This window comes from Ruditapes philippinarum, unplaced genomic scaffold (genome assembly GCF_026571515.1).
Source record: "Ruditapes philippinarum isolate M1 unplaced genomic scaffold, ASM2657151v2 ctg6087_1_1_1_1, whole genome shotgun sequence".
NCBI lineage: Eukaryota > Metazoa > Mollusca > Bivalvia > Venerida > Veneridae > Ruditapes > Ruditapes philippinarum.
In genome coordinates this window covers 28,277-50,927 of record NW_026861136.1, presented here as the reverse complement: position 1 = coordinate 50,927, position 22,651 = coordinate 28,277, and the positions used below count along the sequence as shown (strand labels likewise).

Below are 22,651 nucleotides of genomic sequence, written 5' to 3'. Positions count from 1 at the left end.
GCGTGTTTTACTTTAAAAAGATATTTTCTAATTAAATTTGTGCGAATTTCATATACTTATAAAACCGAACTAATTCACCTAATTGTTTTTGTGTATACTGTTTCGTAAAATATAGTTTTAATGTCATAAGTTTTTTTTGGGAAATGTTTCGCTGAATTAACAGCATCTACAATGAAAGAAATATTATAAGTTAGCATAACAGACATGCATATCGTTTTTTTTATGATGACCAACGTTAAGTATATATGCGATATATAGATTGGTGTGTTTAAAATTTTTCAAAAGTAAATTTTTTCGGTTATTGTCATTTTTTATCGGAAAATTCGGCAGTCAGAAAACCCCAAAACTGTTTAAAGCATATATTTGAACATGATACTGCTTTGGTGTCCATTCTACAAAGGATAAACAAGTGATAGGCTATCTTCAGCAAAAACCTGAATCAGCGGTAACCCCTGTATTTGAAGCCAGTAAACATGGCTTTAACCCCCAAGCAAAAAAATTGTTAAGAACTTTTTTTGCTCAAACGAACATGTTTTTAAGCAACTGCCTTCTAAGGCTTGACAATATACAGTTGGGCTTCACTCAAGAAGCGGCTAAGTAATTTGTTTCATTTTATTATTAAAACAACAGTATATAATCGGGATACCCTTTCACACCCATGCCGCCACCAAAAATGTATGATCTTATTATACATAAAAAAATCAACCGATAAACTTTACCGATTCTCTTCAACAGATTTCCACGGTTCGAGCAATATAGTTTTGGTATCAATTACAGCAAAAGTTTGTTGCAGAGTTTCCAACAACAATTGATTTATATGCCCGAAGGACTCCAAAAATTTAATAAGAAAAAATTGTAATGCAATAATTTTCTGCAATATACCTTTTTAAGACGCGGTCCGTTGCTATGATAAAAATGACAGGAAGTACTATTTTATCGCGCATGCGCAATTTGCGTATGGCACTAAAGCCATGCCTGCATAGAAATGAAGTAGAAATTCATAGACAATTCCCGAATTTGTTTAAGATAAAAATAGAAAATCATATAAAATAGCTTTTAACAGAAAACACAAACGATGCCCCAATAAAGGCATGGAAAAAGACGATTGTTTAAGAATTCCCCCTCACGGTCACTGACCTGACATTGAGATTATTGTTGTAAAAATATGTGGAAATATATATGTTAGCAAATAAATAAGTCAAATTAATTGTTGTTGAAGACATCCATATTAAAAAAAAATTATTACATATAATATATAACATTTTTATATAAATTTTATTAACATTTTAAATCGGAGGTTTTTTAAATATTATCCGGAAAAAAGTCGAAACACGTGATTTTTAATGCTTTTTTTAGTTTTTCCCAGGTTTTTTAAAAAGTAATTTTATCCTTGATCCAAACTTGGGGGGGACTAGATGCCAAAACATAATTTTTTTTTAAGTCACATAATATTTAAAATTTATTTATTCTAATATTTTTTAATCTTGTTGAAGTTTTTTAGATGGTTTGTGGAATAACACACATTTTGTCCGGTTCCTTGTTAAACACATGGAAAATGCACGTCACCGTACACTATTTGTCACTTCATAAAATCAATAAAATTGATTGAGATTTGGTATAAATAAAAATTACTTAAATTACGATTAAATCATTTTTTCATTTAATTTTTATGTCATGGTACAAAAAACGGACACGGTTGAATGAATTTTTGTTTAAGTAGGGATGGCAAATAACAACCGGTCACGTGTCAATCTGTTTGACACTTACCCCTTGCCAATCAACTTTCAAAAGAATACTAATTGTGTAATATTTTTTTTAAAACAAAGGGGTGATAAAATGTTTAATTTTTTAACACCCTGTTTTTTTTAATTATTTGGGAAATTCTGAGAAAAGGGCACCTAATGATACCCTTTAACAGAGGGCTTTTTTCGTTGAATTTTAAGTCCTCCTTTTTTAATTGCTTTATTAAAAACAATTCATATAAAGTTTCTAAAAACCCCTTTTAAATTATCCTAAAAATTTTTTTTTTTTCTGGGGGACATAACTTGAAATCCCCCTTTTTAAAAACTTTTTAAATTTCGTTAAATTTAAAAGCCCATCCCTTATTTCCCCTTTTTTCCGTTCGCCAAAAATGCGCATGCGCGAAATGCAGCATACGTTGCTATGGAAAAAACGTAATGTAAAATGGTCCGTATGGGGATTATGTACACCACGTGATGCTACATTGGATTTAAAAGTGAAAGGAACAAGGTCGATAAACGGCATGAACCTTACGGTGACTAACATATCTCATTAAAGACCTACTTTCTATTGTTTTATCAACTTTGTACGCTTCTATGACAAAAATTGAAACTTTTAAGACATCAAAAATATCCGTTGAATACCAAAAGATAACACCAACCTCATTAAATTTAGATAAAGGAAGTACATACGTCTTCCTATTTTGCTGCAAACCATTTACATGTAATTTGTTTCGGCACACCGATAGCATAATTACTACATGTTCTCTAAAAACTGCAAAGAATAATGTATACATGAAAAAAATCGAGTATTAGATTCAAAGCGTTTTTTTATCCTGTAAGTCAATGTTCTACATCAAGTATGTTTTCAGTCATTCCAATAAAATGAAAAACAAAACAAAAAACAAACAAACACAAAAAAACTACAAAAAGAGAGGAAAGAAAAATATCTCTAACTAAAATACACTCTTACCCAACGTTATTTAACCAAATGTTTGTGCAAATGATAAGCGTACTATGGTTCATAATGATTTACACACTTATTGACTAATAAAATACGCTTAAACGTGCCTTAAATAAACACAAGAAACACACTGGAAGTAACAAAAAGTTATTATAAGATCTTCAGGACATATTTTGAGTTATCACAAGAACTCCGTGACATTTGAAAAATCGGGTATAAATTTATTAGCTTGGGCTTTATGTTTGTGTTGCAAAAAATTTCCCTGGCCCAAATTATTTTAAAAAAAGGGGTTAAATTAGGTATTGGCAAACGCGGAAAAAAAATCCAAAAAAAAAATTTGAAAATTGTTTAATTTTCCTTTTTTGTAATTGGGTTTTAAAAAAGGGAAAAGGAAATTTTAACATGTTAAATTTGGGAAATTTTTTTAAAAAAACAAAAAAAAAAACTCCAAGAAAATTTGTTTAAAGAAAAAGGCCGGGATTTTTAAAAAAATGAAAAAAAAAAATTTTTTTTTCGAAACATACTACAATTTTTTAGGCCCAAAAAATTAATTTTCAAAAATTTGATTTTTGGGGACCCCAAAAATCTCCATTTTAAAATAAAAATGAAACTTTTGCACTTGAGTTTTTCAAAAAATTTGTATATAGAAAAAATTTTTCCAAGGGAAAACCCCAAACATTTCCAGGTACCCCCGTTAAAAGTTATAAAAAAACTCCCAAAAAAATTATCATAAGAACTCCATCCTCCGTGTAACAGTTCCTCCCCCGTGTTAATTGTCCCTTGTCATCAAGAGCCTTTATAAAAAATAGAGCCATCATGGCTCTTGTTCAGTAACGTTTGTCTTTTATATCTAATATTTTCATAAACAGATAAATTGTTGGGTCAACATCTTCGCTAAACATTTATAAAGATCATCAAACATCGAATCTTAAATGATAAAGTTATTCATTTCCGGTTTTAGATACTTGTTCGTCGAAGCTCTCTAGCTTTGAATATTCAGCAAACAATCGGCAAATTCAAAACCTGCCCTCTTGATCTGGAAGAAGAGAGAAGAATCCAGAAAGAAATAGAAAAGTGGAAGGACTATAAAGACGATGTTGACCGACTAAAAACAGGAAATGACAGACGTGAAGAAAGACCTTGATGACGTAAAAGAAAGTGATACTGCAGTGAAGAGAGACCTTGAAGTCATAAAGGAAAATGTAACTGATGTGAAGAAAGACATTGAAGATGTAAAAGAAAATGATAATGCAGTGAAGAGAGACATTGAAGACATAAAGGAAAATGTAACTGATGTGACGAGAGACGTTGATGACATAAAGGAAAATGTAACTGCAGTGAAGAGAGACGTTGATGAAATCAAAAGACGGCAAGGGGCAGGTTGGTTTTTTTAAGCTTAAATATTTTATTGTTTATGAATTCTACAATAGAAAGGCTGAGAAAAGAATATACTAGAATACTAACAAATACTATGAAACTTTTATGGATTAAAAGTGTTCATGCCAACAGCAATAATTATATAAATCAATGAATACAAACATGTACTTCTTTAGCGTTTTGATCCTGACGTTTACATTGTCATTGCCAGAAACGTCAACAATGTAACAGTGTTTAAGAAAAACGAAAATTGTCTCTTTCGAAGATTATAATCGATTTTTCCAATTTGAAAATATAACAAACTTAATATCTTGCGGTAAAAATAAGTGTAAATCTACAATATTTCTAGGTTTTGAGACACAAGCAACTACAAGAAAAACTGATTATGTGCCGCAGAAAATAATCTATCGATGTAACCGAAAATTCATTACATTTGTTTGTATTTTGTCAAAAAATACATGCACATCAATCAATCCCGTGGATGATACGAGTGATAAATAACTATTTAATATTTTTAAAGATCATTTTACTTATTTTATATGGTTTAATATCATAAATATAATGCTTAAATGAAGATTTATCAATATTGTAAGTTCCAAAAAGCAATGTTTGTAAAGATATTACCGAATTTACATTTCATGTTTATAACACGAAGTAATTAGACATTTATTTTCTATAAAGTCTATGTCAATTTTTTCAATAAGAAATAAATGCATATATTTTAATTATTACATATAATGTGACAAGTATTTGCAGTACATATTTTACATTTTCTTTGATGTTTGAAAATTCTTTACGAAGCATAATTTTATACAAATATAAAATTTTGCATATTTAAGTGTGGTTACATACAGGATCTTTTAAGTGTAAATATCGTGCACGCGCGTTTTTATCCGGTTTATTCGGTTGCGTTTAGTTTTTTTTACCATGTATGTTTAACTTCCGGTATTGAATCGGTGAAACTTCACAATTTCTGTTCCTGATGTATATTGTCCAGCTCACCCGTGCAATATCATGAACACTGGTCACTTGTTCTGTGTTGTATTTGTCCAATTGTTTTGTTTGTTTTATATGTTTCTATTTAAAAAAGATATTCATTGGTTCTTTTAAATATTTTTTTAACTTCTGCGCACTGTTTGCTCTTCCTGACCCGCTCATTCTATTCAGTCACCTCTTACGAATCACACGTTTACTATTATTTAGATCTACGTTTACTGTATTACAATTAAAATTGAAATAATTTCATAAGTAAATATATTCATACAGAAGCTGTGGTAAGAAATCTTGTCATCAAAGTTAAGTTATTTGTTTTTTCTTATTCCGATTTGACTGTGTATATAAAGTTGTTTCCTTGTATTTCGTTTTATATGTATTTATTTGTAAGATGTATAATTATTGTATTACATCTTAAGGCCATTTTTATTTGGAATATTAAAAGATCGACAAAAAACCGACTGTTTATAAAAATAATTTAAAACACTAAGCTTCTTAAAATTTATTAGTACATTTTAAAAAAAAAATAAATTGGTCAGACAACTTTAACATATACTGAAATATTTTTTTATATAAACTATAGTTATATTCCTTATAGATAAATTCATTTTTATTTTTTGTATATAGAAAATGTACTCTATTTACTAATTTATCTTGATAATCTTTTAGATAATAATCAAGCCTGGATGACGTCATAATTATTATGTGATGCGCATGGATTTCAAAAATCATGGTATTTTCCCCATCAGGTATATATATTAACTATATATACGTACCTGATTATTGTGTCGCCTCTACGGAGTAGTGGCGACATATAGGGATCACTTCTCCGTCGTCTGTCTGTCCGTCTGTCTGTCTGTCTGTCTGTCTGTCTGTCCGTCCGTCACCAAACTTGTCCGGACTACCCCTCATAAACTACTGGTGCAATTTCATCCAAACTTTACAGGAATGATCAGTACAAAGTCTAGTTGTGCATATTGTCAGCATTTTCCGGTTCAATGATTTTTGTCAGAGTTATGGCCCTTTAATAATTTTTATTTTTAAAGTTTGTCCGGACTAGTTCTCTTATACCACTTATGCAATTTCAATGAAACTTTACAGGATTGATCTGTAGCTCAAGTCCTTGCGCATATTGCACGGGTTTTCCGGTTGAATGATTTTTGGCTGAGTTATGGCCCTTTGATAAAAAGGTGTTTTTTTCTGTGTGTTGCCAGATACGCAAAAGCTTGTCCGGACTACTCTTCATAAGCTACTGGTGCAATTTTATCCAAACTTTACATGATTGATCAGTACCAAGTCTAGTTGTGCACTGTCCGTCTGTCTGTCCGTCTGTCACAAAATTTGTCCCAACATGAAATTGGCCATTATGAGGCGACACATGTGATTACTGATCACTCTTGTATTATTTCTTTGTTAATGTTATATTGTACCGACAAATTTAAGTAGAAACATGCAAGTTGAGAGCAATATATACGATACAATTATAGACAATATCTTATACATTCAAAACATGTATGGTGATGAAAATTGTACATTTATGCTCTTGGGAGACTTAAACTCGAGGGTTGGCCTCTTACCCGATTACGTGGTTGATGATTCTGATATTTTATTTAATTGTGATTTACTTCCAGATGATTATACAGCTGATGTATCTTTACCTCGTTTTTCACAGGATGAAAATACCAATTCAAATGGGTATTTACTGATTGACTTTTTAAAACAAACAGGGCTTAGAATAGCTAATGGGAGGGTAGGGAATCCTGAACAGTCGGGGTCTTATACTTTTGTAGGATATAATGGGTCAAGTGTTGTAGACTATTGTATTGTTGATACTCAAATGTTAACTGAATTTAAATCATTTATAATACATGAACCTAATTTATTATCTGACCATTGTTTGATTGAGTTTACCTTGAAGGGTAGTATGTATGCAACTAGTGATGTTATAAATATCCACAACGAACCAGAGTTTAATGAACTCAGTAGTTGTTACAAATGGAATAATGATTATAAAGATTTATATGTTGAAAAAATAAATAGTGAACAGTTTATTTCTACAATAAATGACTTAAACCAATCTGTAGAAAATGCTCAATGTTGTAATGATATTGACAGTAATATTGAATGTTTTGTTAGTTGTATTGATCAAGTTTGTTCACCAATGTTTAAGAAAATAGTTAAATGTAATGCTCAAAATCAAATAACAATTATTCAACACAATTCAATGATAGATGTGACAATAGCAGGAAAGGTTTTTATCAAAAACTTAATAACTATAGGCGCAATAAAATGACATAAATAGAAAGGAAATGATAGAAGCAAGAAGTATTTATAAGAAATAATGTTAGGAATTTTGATTATGAAAAAGACAAACAAAACACTGATAAATTACTAAACGCCAAATATAAAAATGCTAGACTTTATTGGCGAATGCTTAAGGAATCAGTTGCACCAAAGGCACCAAAAGATATATCTTTAGAAACTTTCACGAATTATTTCAAAGCAATTAATAATCCTGATGACTCATTTTTTTCAAGCTGACGACGACGTTATATACTTAAATGAGAAAGTTAAACAAGAATTAAATGATATGTTTTCTGAGTTAGATGTACCGTTTTATCGTTTAGATATTTTGAAGGGTATATCAGATCTGAATTTAAATAAGAGCGGAGGCCCGGACCGAATATTAAACGAATTTCTTATTCATGGAAAAAATGTTTAAGTTGGCTATTTTTATCCCACAGAACATATTAGGTTTGATATGGTCCACCGTAAATTACACGCCAGTATAATGCTGCTTTCGATCTTGAATCGTACAAGGCACCGAAATCTTTGAAACTTTCACGAATTTTAAAGCAATTTTCTAAGACTCATCAGCGAGAACAACGTTATATATTAATGAGAGTTAAACAAGAATTATGTGGACAAATTTACGATTAATGACCGTTTTATCGTTTAGATATTTTCAAGCGGTATATAGATCTAATTATGTGCAGGGCCGGACATATAACGATTTCTTTTGGACAAGGTTCTATTTAAATCTTTTTAGCAAACTATTATATCTTGGGTATTTTCCTAAAAAGTGGAGCGAATGTCTCATTGTTCCTATACATAAAAAAGGAAGTCTGTCGGAAGCTGAAAACTTTGGAGGTATAACACTTTTAAGCGTTATCGGAAAATTATTCACACGTTTAATAAATACTAGGCTTACAAATTGGGCAGAAAATTATTACGTTTACGTAGAATCTCAAGCGGGATTTAGAGCCAAAATGGGCACCATTGATAATATTTTTGTTTTACATGGTTTGATTAATCATATCATTAATAATAATAAACAATTGTTTTGTGCATTCATAGATTTTTCAAAAGCATTCGACTATCTAGTAACAGAAAACATTTGGTATAAACTTTATCAATTGGGACTTCGTGGTAGGCTTTATCATGTTATTAAATGTCTTTACAGCTGTGTCACATCTAGAGTAAGATTAAATAATAATGTAGAAGAAATATTCGAAAGTTATTTAGGAGTACGACAGGGCGAAAGTCTTTCCCCTTTTTTATTTTCAATGTATCTAAACGATCTTGAAGACGAGTTTTATTTAAAAGGGTCAAAAGGCATAGACATCGGTTATTTTAATATTTGTAATAATTGTATATAACATTGTAATATTTGCTTCTTCAAAAGACGAATTACAGGATAATCTTAATATTTTGCATAAGTATTGTAATCGTTGGAAATTATGTCTTAATAAGGCTAAAACAAAAGTAATTGTTTTCAGGAAAGGGGGCCGCCTGCCACAAAATCTTAACTTTTATTACGATGGATATCCTTTAGAAATAGTTAACAAATTTTCATATCTAGGAGTAGTATATGCGCCTCTTTAATCCCAAGACTGCGCATGCGCGGCGGCCATTTTGTTTTCTATTATTAGCAACTCATTTGCATAGAAGAAATGGCCTTACTACACATGCACGGCGACCGTGTTGAATAACAGACGCGCGGCGTCCATTTTGGATTCTATTTTTAAGAATGACATCATCACGTTATAAATAGAAATAAAAAATATCTCCCGGAAGTATACGGAGCTGACTCGTATACACAATCTTAGGGCGTGAATCGCGGACATTGAAGGTCAGGTCCTCGGCCCTAGACGGGGAGATAATCACCATTATTATAACTACAGATAACCTTTGTATAAATACGTGCTTAACTACACATATAAATTAATAAAATCATTGTTCGAATAAAGTAGAGTCTCTTAAAAAAATGCAAACGGCTTTATTACATTTTTAATTAGTAATAAAAACTGACTAAATATTAATATATTATTTTTAATGTGTTTTTCTATAAACATTCCAAATAAAAGAAAATACATCAGTAATAAGATATAATTGAAAACTGACTGACTAATTGACTCTCTAAAATACTATAAATAAGACAATTAATTTATTACTTTAAATGTGTTTCTTTATAAAATTCTTAACATATAACAAAATATATCCTATTTATAAAATTATAAAATTTTCCTATTTTCAAACTTTATTTGATACCTTTCAAATAATTACCTTTTTAATAATTCATGTGACAATCATAAAAATGATTCAAAGACATTATGGAAATCCCTTAAGGAGCTTGGTCTACCTTCTAAAAAGGACAATTCATCTTGTAAAATTAATATTGGATTAAAAATAGGTGATGAAATTTGTTTTGATAAACAAAAGGTTGCTGAAGAATTTAACAATTTCTACTGTAATGTTGCATCAAATCTTACTGCAAAACTACCTCCGGCATTAAACATTTTTGGTAAACAGTTTGTATCTTCTTTTTATTTATCAAAAAGAATTATATTTAATAATTTTTCTCTTTCATTGATGTCTGAAAAAAGTGGAATTAAGTATTTGAATAAACTAGGTTCAAACAAATCCACTGGTCTGGATGGTATTCCTTCACGTTTTGTAAGAGATAGTGCATCTATTATTGCCTTACCTTTAACACACATTATAAATTTGTCATTGATACAAGGCACAGTACCTGATGATTTGAAGGCAGCCAGAGTTGTTCCTCTTTTCAAAAAGAATGATAAAACTGAAGTTGGCAACTACAGGCCTGTTTCCATATTAAGCATTGTTTCTAAAAATTTTGAAAGAGTTGTTTATGATCAGATTTCTTCCTATCTTAAAGAAATGGACATATTATATAAATTTCAATCAGGATTTAGAGGTGGTTCTTCCACGGACACTTGTCTTACACATCTATCTGATTTCATTAGGCTACATATGGATAAAGGTAATCTTGTAGGCATGATTTTAATGGATCTTCAAAAAGCATTTGATACAGTGGACCATTCAATTCTTTTAATGAAATTAGAAGCCATTGGTCTTAGTACTGATGTATTACAATGGTTAAGGTCATATCTGTCTGATAGGCAACAACTTGTTGATGTATCTTGTACTTTTTCCTCACATGAAAGGGTTACTTGTTGTGTTCCCCAAGGGTCTATCTTGGGACCATTATTATTTTTAATTTATGTAAATGATATGCAGGCTGTTGTTAAAAATAAACTTCTTCTTTATGCAGATGATTCTGCTATTCTTGTTACAGGTAAAAATAGGTCATCTATTGAAAAAGAACTGACAGATGAACTACATTCTGTCAGTCAATGGTTAATTGACAATAAACTTTCCCTTCACTTAGGCAAAACAGAGACAATATTATTTGGCTCTAAACATAGGTTAAAAACAGGTTCATCTCTTCATGTCAGTTGTAAAGGGACTGATATACAGTCAACTTCTGATGTCAAATATCTAGGTGCAACACTTGATCAGTCTCTCTCTGGTGAAGCAATGGCAAGTTCTATTATTAAAAAGGCCAATGCAAGGTTAAAGTTTCTGTATAGAAAACGTGATTATCTCACTTTTCACACTAAAAAACTTCTTGTTATGGCCCTCATCCAATGTCATTTTGATTATGCATGTTGTTTCTGGTTTCCTGGGGTTACTAAATACTGGAAGGATAAACTCCAAGTCACACAAAATAAATTGATAAGATTTGTTCTAAATCTTGGTTATAGGTCACATATTGATAATGAACACTTTAAAATTTTTAATTGGCTACCTGTCCAGAAAAGAGTTGATCAAATCATTCTATGTAATGTTTTTGAAATAAAACATGGACTTGCCCCTGAATATATGGGAGAAAACTTTATTCCATTAGATTCTGTTCATACTTACAGGACCAGGTCAAGTGAAAGTGGTTGTTATATGCTACCTAAGGTCAAAGGTTTCGGATCAAAGTCTTTTGCTTACAATGGATGTGTATTGTGGAATAAGTTACCCTCTTCTATTAGGATGGAATCAAAATTGTACAATTTTAAATTATCTGTTAAAAAACATTTACTTAATGGGTAATTATCTCTTTTAAGGGTGTCTATCCTCTAGTCTTAATGTTTATTATTTTTATTAATTGATTTTAATTTGAAAATTTTATGTATACTTTTGTCTTTCTTTAATTTAAAACTGTGATAAGTCATTTTCATGCCTCTCTTTGTCAAAACCATCAGTATCTAAGGACCACAATGGAAATAAGAGATTAAGTTCTCTTTCTTGTGTTATCCTTGGTATGATGTTTTTGATATGGTGCATTTCTTTACATTGATATTTGTTTTTATTATTTTATCATGTATTGGATATGTTTTTACCATGTTATTTACTGAATACTGAAATAAATCTATCTATCTATCTTTCAAATGTTCGATATATTGTATCATGTTCGTTATTCTTTTTTCTTTTCTTTTTTTTTTCTTGTTCTTTTCATGGTATTTTTTATTATCCTCTTGTTAAACAATTTTTATTATAGCAAAAACTAAAGGTAAACAAATCTTGATTATCGTTTACATTATAATTGACATGGTTATTTCCCTTGTCATACTCGTCTTGTACTTTCGTTTTCGATACAAGGTAATTTGTCAAATACTAAAATGCATATTTGTACATGTATGTGTGTCTAAATCTGACATATTCATATCTGACATAAAAACATGTCATGCTTTAGTAAAATATTGGTCTTGTAATTTCATTTTATATACAAGTCATTATGTTACATATATGTTTATGTATACATTTGTAGGAGGTAAGTAATACCAAACATTATAAATATTTATATATGAGCATATTATGCTAAAACAAGTTAACATTTATAACCATTGATGTTTAGTAAAAAGAACACATACAGAACAAGGTAACAAATCAAATAAACAAGAGATAAATATGTATGAAATTATAATTGATATGAATTAAAATGTAAATGACATCATATAGTTTTGATAAGTAATAGAAAGAGCACCGAAACACGAGGTTATCTGATTTGTACGAGGGGGCGTAGCCCCCGAGTATAAATCAGATTACCGAGTGTTTTGGTGCTCTTTCTCTTTTGTATCATAGTCAAACATAAAAACACGTTCCCTGTTGTCACAATATGAAACCCCGGCAAAAATGAACCAATGAACGAACATCTGAATATGATATTTCTGTCGCTTTTCCTTTCTCTGCCGTCACAATTGTAAACCCCAGCAAAAATGAGCCAATCAATGGGCATGCTCTGGAGTGCGGGTAACTAATACCCGCACTCCAGTTAACGCACGGTGCATGTATATGTATACGATTTTACCCTGACACATTTTCATTGTACCTGTCAAATTCAAACATGGAATTAGCAAAATCTTAATATTGTAATTGTAACCGTTTTTTTAACTAAGCTCAAAGCTGTATCTTTAAAATTTTAAAAGGAAAAATACATTTTCAGATTCAAACATTACATTTATTCAAGATTTATCTATTCTTATTTGTTTATATTAAAAACATGATTAACTTCAGATATTTAACTCTATTGTAATCAAGTCACCTACGGTCCTTGAGAATATATCAGTTGGTCATCACCACGTGGTCATTAAATCTTCTCCAAATTATTGTCTAATTAAAACCGTAATTTTAAAATAATATTATATAATGAACAGGGATATAAAATTGTAATATTTCCTTTATGGTTAAATAATATTAATTTACATTCAAGACTTTAATTTTAGATTTTGTTACGAAGATAAACTAGTCTACCTCTTCTATGGTGATCCTCTAGCGGATAAATCTAATAATACGCTGGTTTATTACATGCTTTTCAGAGGACAGTGAAATTATATTTGATGATTTCACAGTGAAATTATAAAATGTTATTTTCACAGAAGACGGACAGTATCTGAACGCAGATGAAAATAATGTTAAAATAAGTTTAGTTTAAACATATTTTATTGCATTAAATACATGTTTACAAACATATCATACAAATAATGAGTATATATCAAAATGCAAATGGGTTGGATTTTCACGACCAAACAATAATGTATCAATGTTTAATGGATGATAAGATCGGATTTCTCGAAAGAGTATTATTCGTTGTTCGACGTAACGATTACATTTGAAAAAGAAATGTTAAAATAAGTAGAAATATATTGTCAGGAATACTCACCATCGATAGTTAAGTATGCTTGAATACGAGAAGCAAACAAAAGGCTGCAAATATCACTGTTATATTGTAACATAATCCTTTCAGTTTTACAAAATTAGTTTTCAACAAGAACTATTTGTCACATGCGTTGATGACGTCATTATTGACAATTCCTACATTACTCGATTAATATATTCTTCACTTCTGACACTTGAATAATTTCTAACTTAATAAGGAAGTAATTTAGTATTGGCCTTTCTTAAAATGTGAGGAATCGCCGTTAAGTTGAGTTATTCGAATTTTCCCCTTGAAATAGACTCCTTTCTGATCAATATAAAGCTAATGTTTCTTCTTTTAAAAGACATAGTCCGTTTAACACACAATTTGTTTTGATATCAGTTGACCATTATTTCTTTTTTTTTTCGGATCGCGCGGAAACGTATTTATGGCGTATTTAAGGACATGAAGATGTCTAAACTCATACTTGACCTCGATCACATGGCATCATGTATTATTCCTAGTTTACTTGGACAATGAATATAGACATATAATTTATGCATATACAAATAGAAAAGGAAACGATCTTCAATTCTTATCTCCGTTTAATCCATTCCTTATATTTTCTCCATTTATTATTTATTTATTTTTTTAAATATATTTTTTTACTTAGTATTAGCTTTGTAAAATATCATTATGAATGTATTTTTTTCCAACTATCTTTTAATAGGGACATAAGTAATCTTTATCTTTTCTCTCTCTTTTTGTTTCTTCTCATTCTTCATCTATCTTTCCTTTCTTTATACACTTTCTTTTCTCTCTTTCTTACTTACTATGCACTTTATAGTACTATCAGTTCTTCTTAGCACTCATTTTCTTCTGTCAAAATCTTTTATTAAAAGATCTTAACATACAAATATACTTGTCATAATCTGATAACATTGAATTGACATTATTTTTTATGTATTCATTACATGTACTATGATTTGAATGTTTGTATATTTTGATTGAAAAATAAAAGAGAAAAAAAAATGAATGTGGAGCTGAAATCTACAGATGCCAAAATGTGCAACCATTTCCATTTTATGCTGAAAGTTTATCTTTAATATCTTCATGCTACGAAGAAAAAAACATCTCTTTTGAATGAAATTTTAGTAAATTAAGCAACATTATTTTTTCAAGTTTATGGTTAACTCTGAAACGTGTATATAATTGAATTAGAGGAAAAAACGATGGATAAAGCAATATAAACTCAACGTATCCATAAAACTTCAGATGTGTGAAGTTGGCGGCCTAGCGGCCTGGCGGCCTGGCGGCGTGAAGTTGGCGGCCTGGCGGCCTAACGGCCTGGCGGCGTGAAGTTGGCGGCCTGGCGGCCTAGCGGCCTGAAGTTGGCGGCCCAGCGGCCTGGCGGCCTAGCGGCGTGAAGTTGGCGGCCTAGCGGCCTGCGGCCAAAAATTTTAAATGTTCTAGAAATGTTTTTTTAACAATAAAACGGCATTTAATGAAGTTTTAAAGATAATTATTGTTATTTAAACGATATATCTAAAGAAAAAATCACTTTCAGAGATTTTTAAAATTTTTGTCATTTTTTGTGAAGTTGGCGGCCCAGCGGCCTGGCGGCCTAGCAGCCAAAAATTTAAATGTTTGTAAAAATGTTTTTTTAACAATAAAACGGCATTTAATGAAGTTTTAAAGATAATTATTGTTATTTAAACGATATATCTAAAGAAAAAATCACTTTCAGAGATTTTTTTAAGTTTGTCATTTTTTGTGAAGTTGGCGGCCCAGCGGCCTGGCGGCCTAGCAGCCAAAAATTTTAATGTTGTAAAAATGTTTTTTTAACAATAAAACGGCATTTAATGAAGTTTTAAAGATAATTATTGTTATTTAAACGATATATCTAAAGAAAAAATCACTTTCAGAGATTTTTTTTAAATTTTGTCATTTTTTGTGAAGTTGGCGGCCCAGCGGCCTGGCGGCCTAGCAGCCAAAAATTTTAATGTTGTAAAAATTTTTTTTTTAACAATAAAACGGCATTTAATGAAGTTTTAAAGATAATTATTGTTATTTAAACGATATATCTAAAGAAAAAATCACTTTCAGAGATTTTTTTAATTTTGTCATTTTTGTGAAGTTGGCGGCCCAGCGGCCTGGCGGCCTAGCAGCCAAAAATTTTAATGTTGTAAAAATGTTTTTTTAACAATAAAACGGCATTTAATGAAGTTTTAAGATAATTATTGTTATTTAAACGAATATATCTAAAGAAAATCACTTTCAGAGATTTTTTTTTAATTTGTCATTTTTGTGAAGTTGGCGGCCCAGCGGCCTGGCGGCCTAGCAGCCAAAAATTTTAATGTTGTAAAAATGTTTTTTAACAATAAAACGGCATTTAATGAAGTTTTAAAGATAATAATTGTTATTTAAACGATATATCTAAAGAAAAAATCACTTTCAGAGATTTTTTTAATTTGTCATTTTTGTGAAGTTGGCGGCCCAGCGGCCTGGCGGCCTGGCAGCCAAAAATTTTAATGTTGTAAAAAATGTTTTTTTAACAATAAAACGGCATTTAATGAAGTTTTAAAGATAATTATTGTTATTTAAAACGATATATCTAAAGAAAAAAATCACTTTCAGAGATTTTTTTTAAGTTTGTCATTTTGTGAAGTTGGCGGCCCAGCGGCCTGGCGGCCTAGCAGCCAAAAATTTTAATGTCGTAAAAATGTTTTTTAACAATAAAACGGCATTTAATGAAGTTTTAAAAGATAATTATTGTTATTTAAACGATATATCTAAAGAAAAAATCACTTTCAGAGATTTTTTTAATTTTGTCATTTTTGTGAAGTTGGCGGCCCAGCGGCCTGGCGGCCTATCGGCCAAAAATTTTAATGTTGTAGAAACGTCAATTAATGGTTATTTAGTCAAAACAAGCATTTTGGACAGTCTTAAATTTTTACATGTAATGGATTTTTATTTGAATAGTCCCTTTTAAAATGTAAAAACAAGAAACATGGCAATGCCATGAAACCAGGTTTTCAATTATCACCATTGTAGATAAATATGTTGTATTTGAAATACAAATACAAGCAACAAACAATGTAACTATGTGCAATGTAAAACATGAATAATGTAGGAGGAATTGCCACTGAAGAAGTGTTCACTATATATTATGTATAAGGAAAAAAACAAAGGGCCATAATTAGGTCAAAAATTATCCAATCACAAAACCCTGACAATATGTGCCAGGGTGCTTGATGACAAAGCTTCTGTGAAAGTTTGAACAAAATCCGTTGAGAAATGTAGGACGAGTTCAGCACAGAAGAATTTGTTCACTATAATTATATTGATAATTCTGTATAATGAAAAAAAACAAAGGGCCATAATTAGGTCAAATAGTATCCAATCGCAAAACCCCGACCAAAACCCTGACAATATGCGCCAGGGCACTTGATGACAAAGCTTCTGTGAAAGTTTGAACAAAATCCATTGAGAATTGTAGAGGGAGTTCAGCACAGAAGAAATTGTTCACTATATATTCTATATAAGGGAAAAACAAAGGGCAATAATTAGGTCAAATATTATCCAATCGCAAAACCCCGACAATATGCCCCAGGGCACTTGGTGACAAAGGTTCTGTGAAAGTTTGGTCAAAATCCGTGGAGAAATGTAGGAGGAGTTGCGCACGATAGAAATTGTTCACTATATATTCTTTATAAGGAAAAAAACAAAGGGCCGTAATTAGGTCAAATATTATCCAATCGCAAAACTCCGAAAATATGCCCCAGGGCACTTGATGACAAAGCTTCTGTGAAAGTTTGGTCAAAATCCGTTGAGAAATGTAGGAGGAGTTGGGCACAGAAAAAATTGTTCACTATATATTCTATGTAAGGAAAAAAAACAAAGGGCCATAATTAGGTCAAATATTATCCAATCGCAAAACCCCGACAATATGCGCCAGGGCACTTGATGACAAAGCTTCTGTGAAAGTTTGGTCAAAATATGTTGAGAAATGTAGAAGGAGTTGCGCACACAGAAGAAATTGTTTACGCCCGCCCGCCCGCCGACATACCTCAATCTAATAACCAGTTTTTTCCTTCGGAAAACCTGGTTAAAAATTGCAGCTTTATAGTCTTGAAAAGGGGGTATCTAAAATGTAACATTACTTGTTTGTGACATACCTGTGTATTGTCTATATGACGCAGGCATGTAAGGAATTCTTACCTTCTTCCAACACATTTGCCGATGTTCTTTAAACAAGGACTGTAATACCGGTGCAAGGATAGAAAACAGCCTGTAAAAAAGTCCCGTCAATATAATGACATTTTGGTTCAATATATTGCTACTTTGGTATCATATATTGAAGAACTGGTATCATATAATGTGAAAATCAACTTTTATATTGCTACTTCGGTTACATATATTGATAAACTGGTTTCATATATTGTAAAATTGATTTAATATATTGATAATTCGGTTTCATATAATAAGCATCTGGTTCCATACATGACTTACTTGGATCCATATATTGAAGATCTGGTATCATATAAAATTACTACTTAAATGGTAAACGATTATGTTGAAAATATTCATAAAAGATGTACAGTATTTGTATGATACATGTATTACTAGTAATATCGACTTATAACAAATAAACCGGTTATATTATATGAAACTACCGAATTCCATCATTGATGCCTCAATGTTGTGTTGTTTTTTTGGACACGGCTTGATATGCACTTGTGTACAGTTAGACATCATCATAAATGTAAAAATATAATGAAGTTAAGTATGTTATATATTGATCCATATATTCAAGATATAAATATTTCGTAATCGTAGTGCGTTTAAAATAGTTTGATTTTTAAATTGCTAAATTTAATTAATTAATTAATCACTTGACATGTAGCAGTTTCCTTTAAAACGAGGGGAACAAGAAACAAATAACAAAAAAATAGAAAAAGAAATTGGGAAGAACAAAGTATTTTCAAACGATCATACAAAAGACAGACAAAAGAAAAACAAAAACAAAAAAAAATAACATCATCACTATGTCATGTATGAGCGTCGGTTTCGAACCTGTGAGTGCATTTCATAAGAGGTTACAGTGACCCTGATTTACCAATTTAACCACTACGATGGTACACATTTTTATTAGAAATTATACTATAATAGTCGTTGACACTTTCAATCTCCGATGATATGCAGACTTACCCTTTAATGGACTTTCCCAAGTACCGTTAGAACCAAATTATCATCTCGGGATAATAGGTAAAACAGCTTTTTTTGAAGAAGAGAATATAATACAAGATAAGAAGTACCATTTAAAAACAACTTTATGGCAAATTCGGTAAAGTTGTTGGTATACGATACGACTTAAAATTTTACCACGAGTTCGAGCCTAAGAAATTGCTCTAACATTTTTCTTTCCTTATTTTATCAATTTTATGATATATGCAAATGAATTGGGATATCAAGGTAGTTTTGTTACAATATCTAATAATTTTAATATACAGATTATAATATTTTTTTTCTTGTATACATTGAAAACAAAAGAAAAAGTGAAAATGAGAAGTAAATAAAAAAAATAACACAACATAATAAAAATATTCTTCATACAGAAATAATTTTTGCGAATCGAACATGCCTTGCATTGATATTCAAATAAAAATTTAACTGACAGTCTTACCTACTGCGTTAAGTTGACAGTTGGCAAATTAGTAGTTTTTTATTTACATAGTTGAAAGATGATAAATACAATATGATATCTGTTTTACACCTTTATAGTAGACTTGACCATTATGTTACTAATTAATTATAATTAAAAAATGTTGTTTGAAAATTTTCGTAATATTTGCTGGAAATCACTGACCAGCGAATTGCGTAGCTCATCTACACAAACGTTATCACAGATAGATATCTGACTTTTATTAAATTTGCCATATTTTCAGAATATTTGTTGCCATAGCAACCAGAATTTTCAACATAGGAAGAAAAGAAAAAGACGTGCATAATCTCCATACTGCCATCTATCCATATATCAAGTTTCATAAAAATATTTTCAGTACTTTTTGCGTTATCGCGGGATCCAGTTTTGTGGACGGTACAACCGGTTTCAAACATATTAGAACAGAACCGGTTTCAAACATATTAGAACAGAAAATATCGGAAATGATATATGGGGTTTATTTAAGAAATAAAAAATGGCCTTTCGGGGAAAATGCAAGCTTACGGACTGGTTGGTCTGGCCCGAAGCGCAGCTGAGGTCCATATACCTTCCGAAGTCTGAACAACTAGTCCCTAAACTTGCATTTTCCACGAAAGGCCATGTTTTATTTGTTCTATTATACAGAATCTAAATCCTTTCATCCCCTTGTTTTGTGCTGTCATTTTTACTATTATTTGCTTTCAAATAATAATTTTACTTGTTCAGTGTGTGAAATATCTCAAACCCTAAACGGATTTTGTGTATGCTCTTCTTTTAATATTCCGATTACCGATGATTTAGGAGTTGTGATTCCATTTTTGTTAATGAAATTTAATATTAATTTAATGTTACTAGGCAAAATAACCCGGACTTTAAGAATTTCAGAAACAGTATAAATAAAATTTTTAACTAAATTAAAGAAAAATCATGACTTTTGATCAACATGTAGGTCAGGGTATCGTATTGTAACACGGCCAGTGATTGGCTGAAAAAAAGTGCAGGGAAAACCGTATGATTCAGTTTATACATGAGGCGATTGGATGAAAGTGGGGTGTTTTTAAGTATAAAAACTAATTTAAAAAGTAACACTACAATGTTTTCTGAAGAAAATGAAATATTTCATGAGTCTCTGTGATAATTTTGACTTGGATATTTGCATTTATAAAAAAGTGTATGTCAGTCCTGTGATCAGCAGAAAATTATAATGAAATGAGGGGTAATCCTCTTTGAAGTCAATTTGCAAAAAATTTGGTCGGCTACCCCTATATAACAGAAACATTTTTATGTGTCAGGCATTTCATTCTGCTAGAAAAAATACCTCTTTAGCATGAAAACTGAATTTTAAGGTAGGATAAGGGACCATTTCTTATAATGTAAGTCTATGGAAATATCAATGTGAGTGTCTGACCTGTAGTACATAAAGAGACAAATCGCCTATCCATTTTGACAGTTATCGTCTGTTTGTGTCGTCTCGAAATTCGCACGTCGTGAAAGCTACGTTTAACCTGCGGTCTGGAGACCGCAGGGTATTGGTACACGTTTAACTTTTGAGGCATGGAGGAGCACGTGACCTGTTTTCGGTACATGGAGGAGCACGGGATATGTAAACCTTATATGATTGGTTAATTGAACTTTCGAAAACCTGGCTAAATACCGTTTGCCGGTTCGTGACGGATTTACCTCTGGGGGAATTAGGCAGAATTACATCTAATTAGAACAAAATAACTGTTACGTGATATTTGTAATTTTGTTTAAATATTTTACCGTTTAAGGTTGAAAAACTTGAATAATGTGTTTGAAAATTATCAATGTTTCTTTAATATAAACAATTTATTGTCTGTAAAATTTGAGATACATACTAATTGAAATATATTCGATCGTAGTGGCATATGCCATAATAAATAGAGATATTTTCTGCGTAAACTTGTGTGTTTACTTATTTTTATGTTCGGAATTATTCATAAAATGGTAGGCCTATTGAATCATTTTCTTAAAAAGAAATAATTGTTTTATGTTCGACCTTCTCCGGTCATCAACGGTCACCAGTTTCCAATGACCTTCTTCTATATTGATCGACTATATGTTGTCCCCCAAACAATGTTGAAAATAGTTAAATGAAATATCTTATATCATTTAAAATGTTCCCCGCAGGAAACCATTTTACTTGTAAGAATTATGGACCGCCCCCGGTCTGTATGCGGTTTTTGGACCGGATGACGTCATATTGAATATAGAAGACCGTATGCAAATGAGGTATAATATAATTTATTATCTCTCAATAATAGACTCCAAAGAAAATAGAGACTGCAAGTGTCAACTATATATATATGCTTTGGAATATTGCTCTTGAGGGATCTCCACGATGTCCCATTACAGCCATCACGACACACATATAACGCGAAACAGCGTTAAAACGAATTTATGATGGTTAAAAGTCGAACAAATAAAGAAGAAAAAAAGATAAAAAAAAATCAACAACAAAAAAACAAATGAAACCACGATGTTGAAAACTCTGCATAATATCGTATCATCGTCATCGTACTTTCGACCTCTCGCCATAGTAGTTCCGTTGTTTCGTGACCTGGTAGCCTTTGTTCATTTAGTGTTTAGTTTCTTGCTCAAGAAATAACGGCTTGCCCCTGTCTTGGTTTGTGCCCACACGGTGAGCGATACATAGTTGACTATTTCGACGCGCTAACCACTCGCCATAACAATACTTTATTTATTATATACATGCATAATTTAGTATTATAACATAATGATATGGTTATAAAGATATTTATTTCGTGTACAAGTTATGTTTTTATTTTTACTTTCAAAAGATTTTAAAGAATAATATGACCGTTATAAAATAAGATTATATTCCAAATATTGGCACCATTGTAACAAAATGTATTTTTTACCATAATTTATGCGGTGTTGAGGTATAACAATTATGCGATGCAGATGGAAAATGGGAGCAAAACCTTACAAAGCAAAGGTACTGTACATTTATTCTGGGAATATCCATATATACAACACCATAAGAATGAAGTGTTAAAGTACAGCAATAACAAAACGATATATTGACAAACATGTGATACATGATAATAATGTAAACAACTACATACTTTTACAAGCAACATACAACATATACAAATGTTAAAACAAATCAATGTTTAAAAATTACAAGTTAACGTTTTGAACTTAAACAAAAAATAGCGTTAAAATGACAACATGGAAACATTCAATACATTTTTCACCCGAATAACTTGTGCTAGCAATCAGAATCCCAACCATTCAACTTTTCAGTTTCATCCAATAACAAGGAGGTAATCATTTAGGGTATGACCATAGCCCCATCTGTAATCATGAGTTATTGTTAACAAATGTGTAAGCAA

General features: G+C 30.9%; 1 protein-coding gene across 2 annotated transcripts in view; it reads left to right on the top strand.

The window, feature by feature from the left end:
* Nucleotides 1-3,440: 3,440 nt before the first annotated feature.
* LOC132714676 (structural maintenance of chromosomes protein 2-like) overlaps nucleotides 3,441-22,651 on the top strand; it is a 33,611-nt gene continuing 14,400 nt past the window's right edge. Inside the window, exons 1-2 of one of the 2 annotated variants that reach the window (XM_060697587.1) lie at nucleotides 3,441-4,083; nucleotides 5,743-7,795. In XM_060697587.1, coding sequence (XP_060553570.1) covers nucleotides 3,822-4,083; nucleotides 5,743-5,771 — 291 coding nt within the window. In that variant the 5' untranslated portion in view covers nucleotides 3,441-3,821 and the 3' untranslated portion in view covers nucleotides 5,772-7,795. Of the gene's footprint in view, nucleotides 4,084-5,742; nucleotides 7,796-22,651 lie in introns of those variants that run through there. The other variant, XM_060697586.1, reaches the window with a different exon arrangement.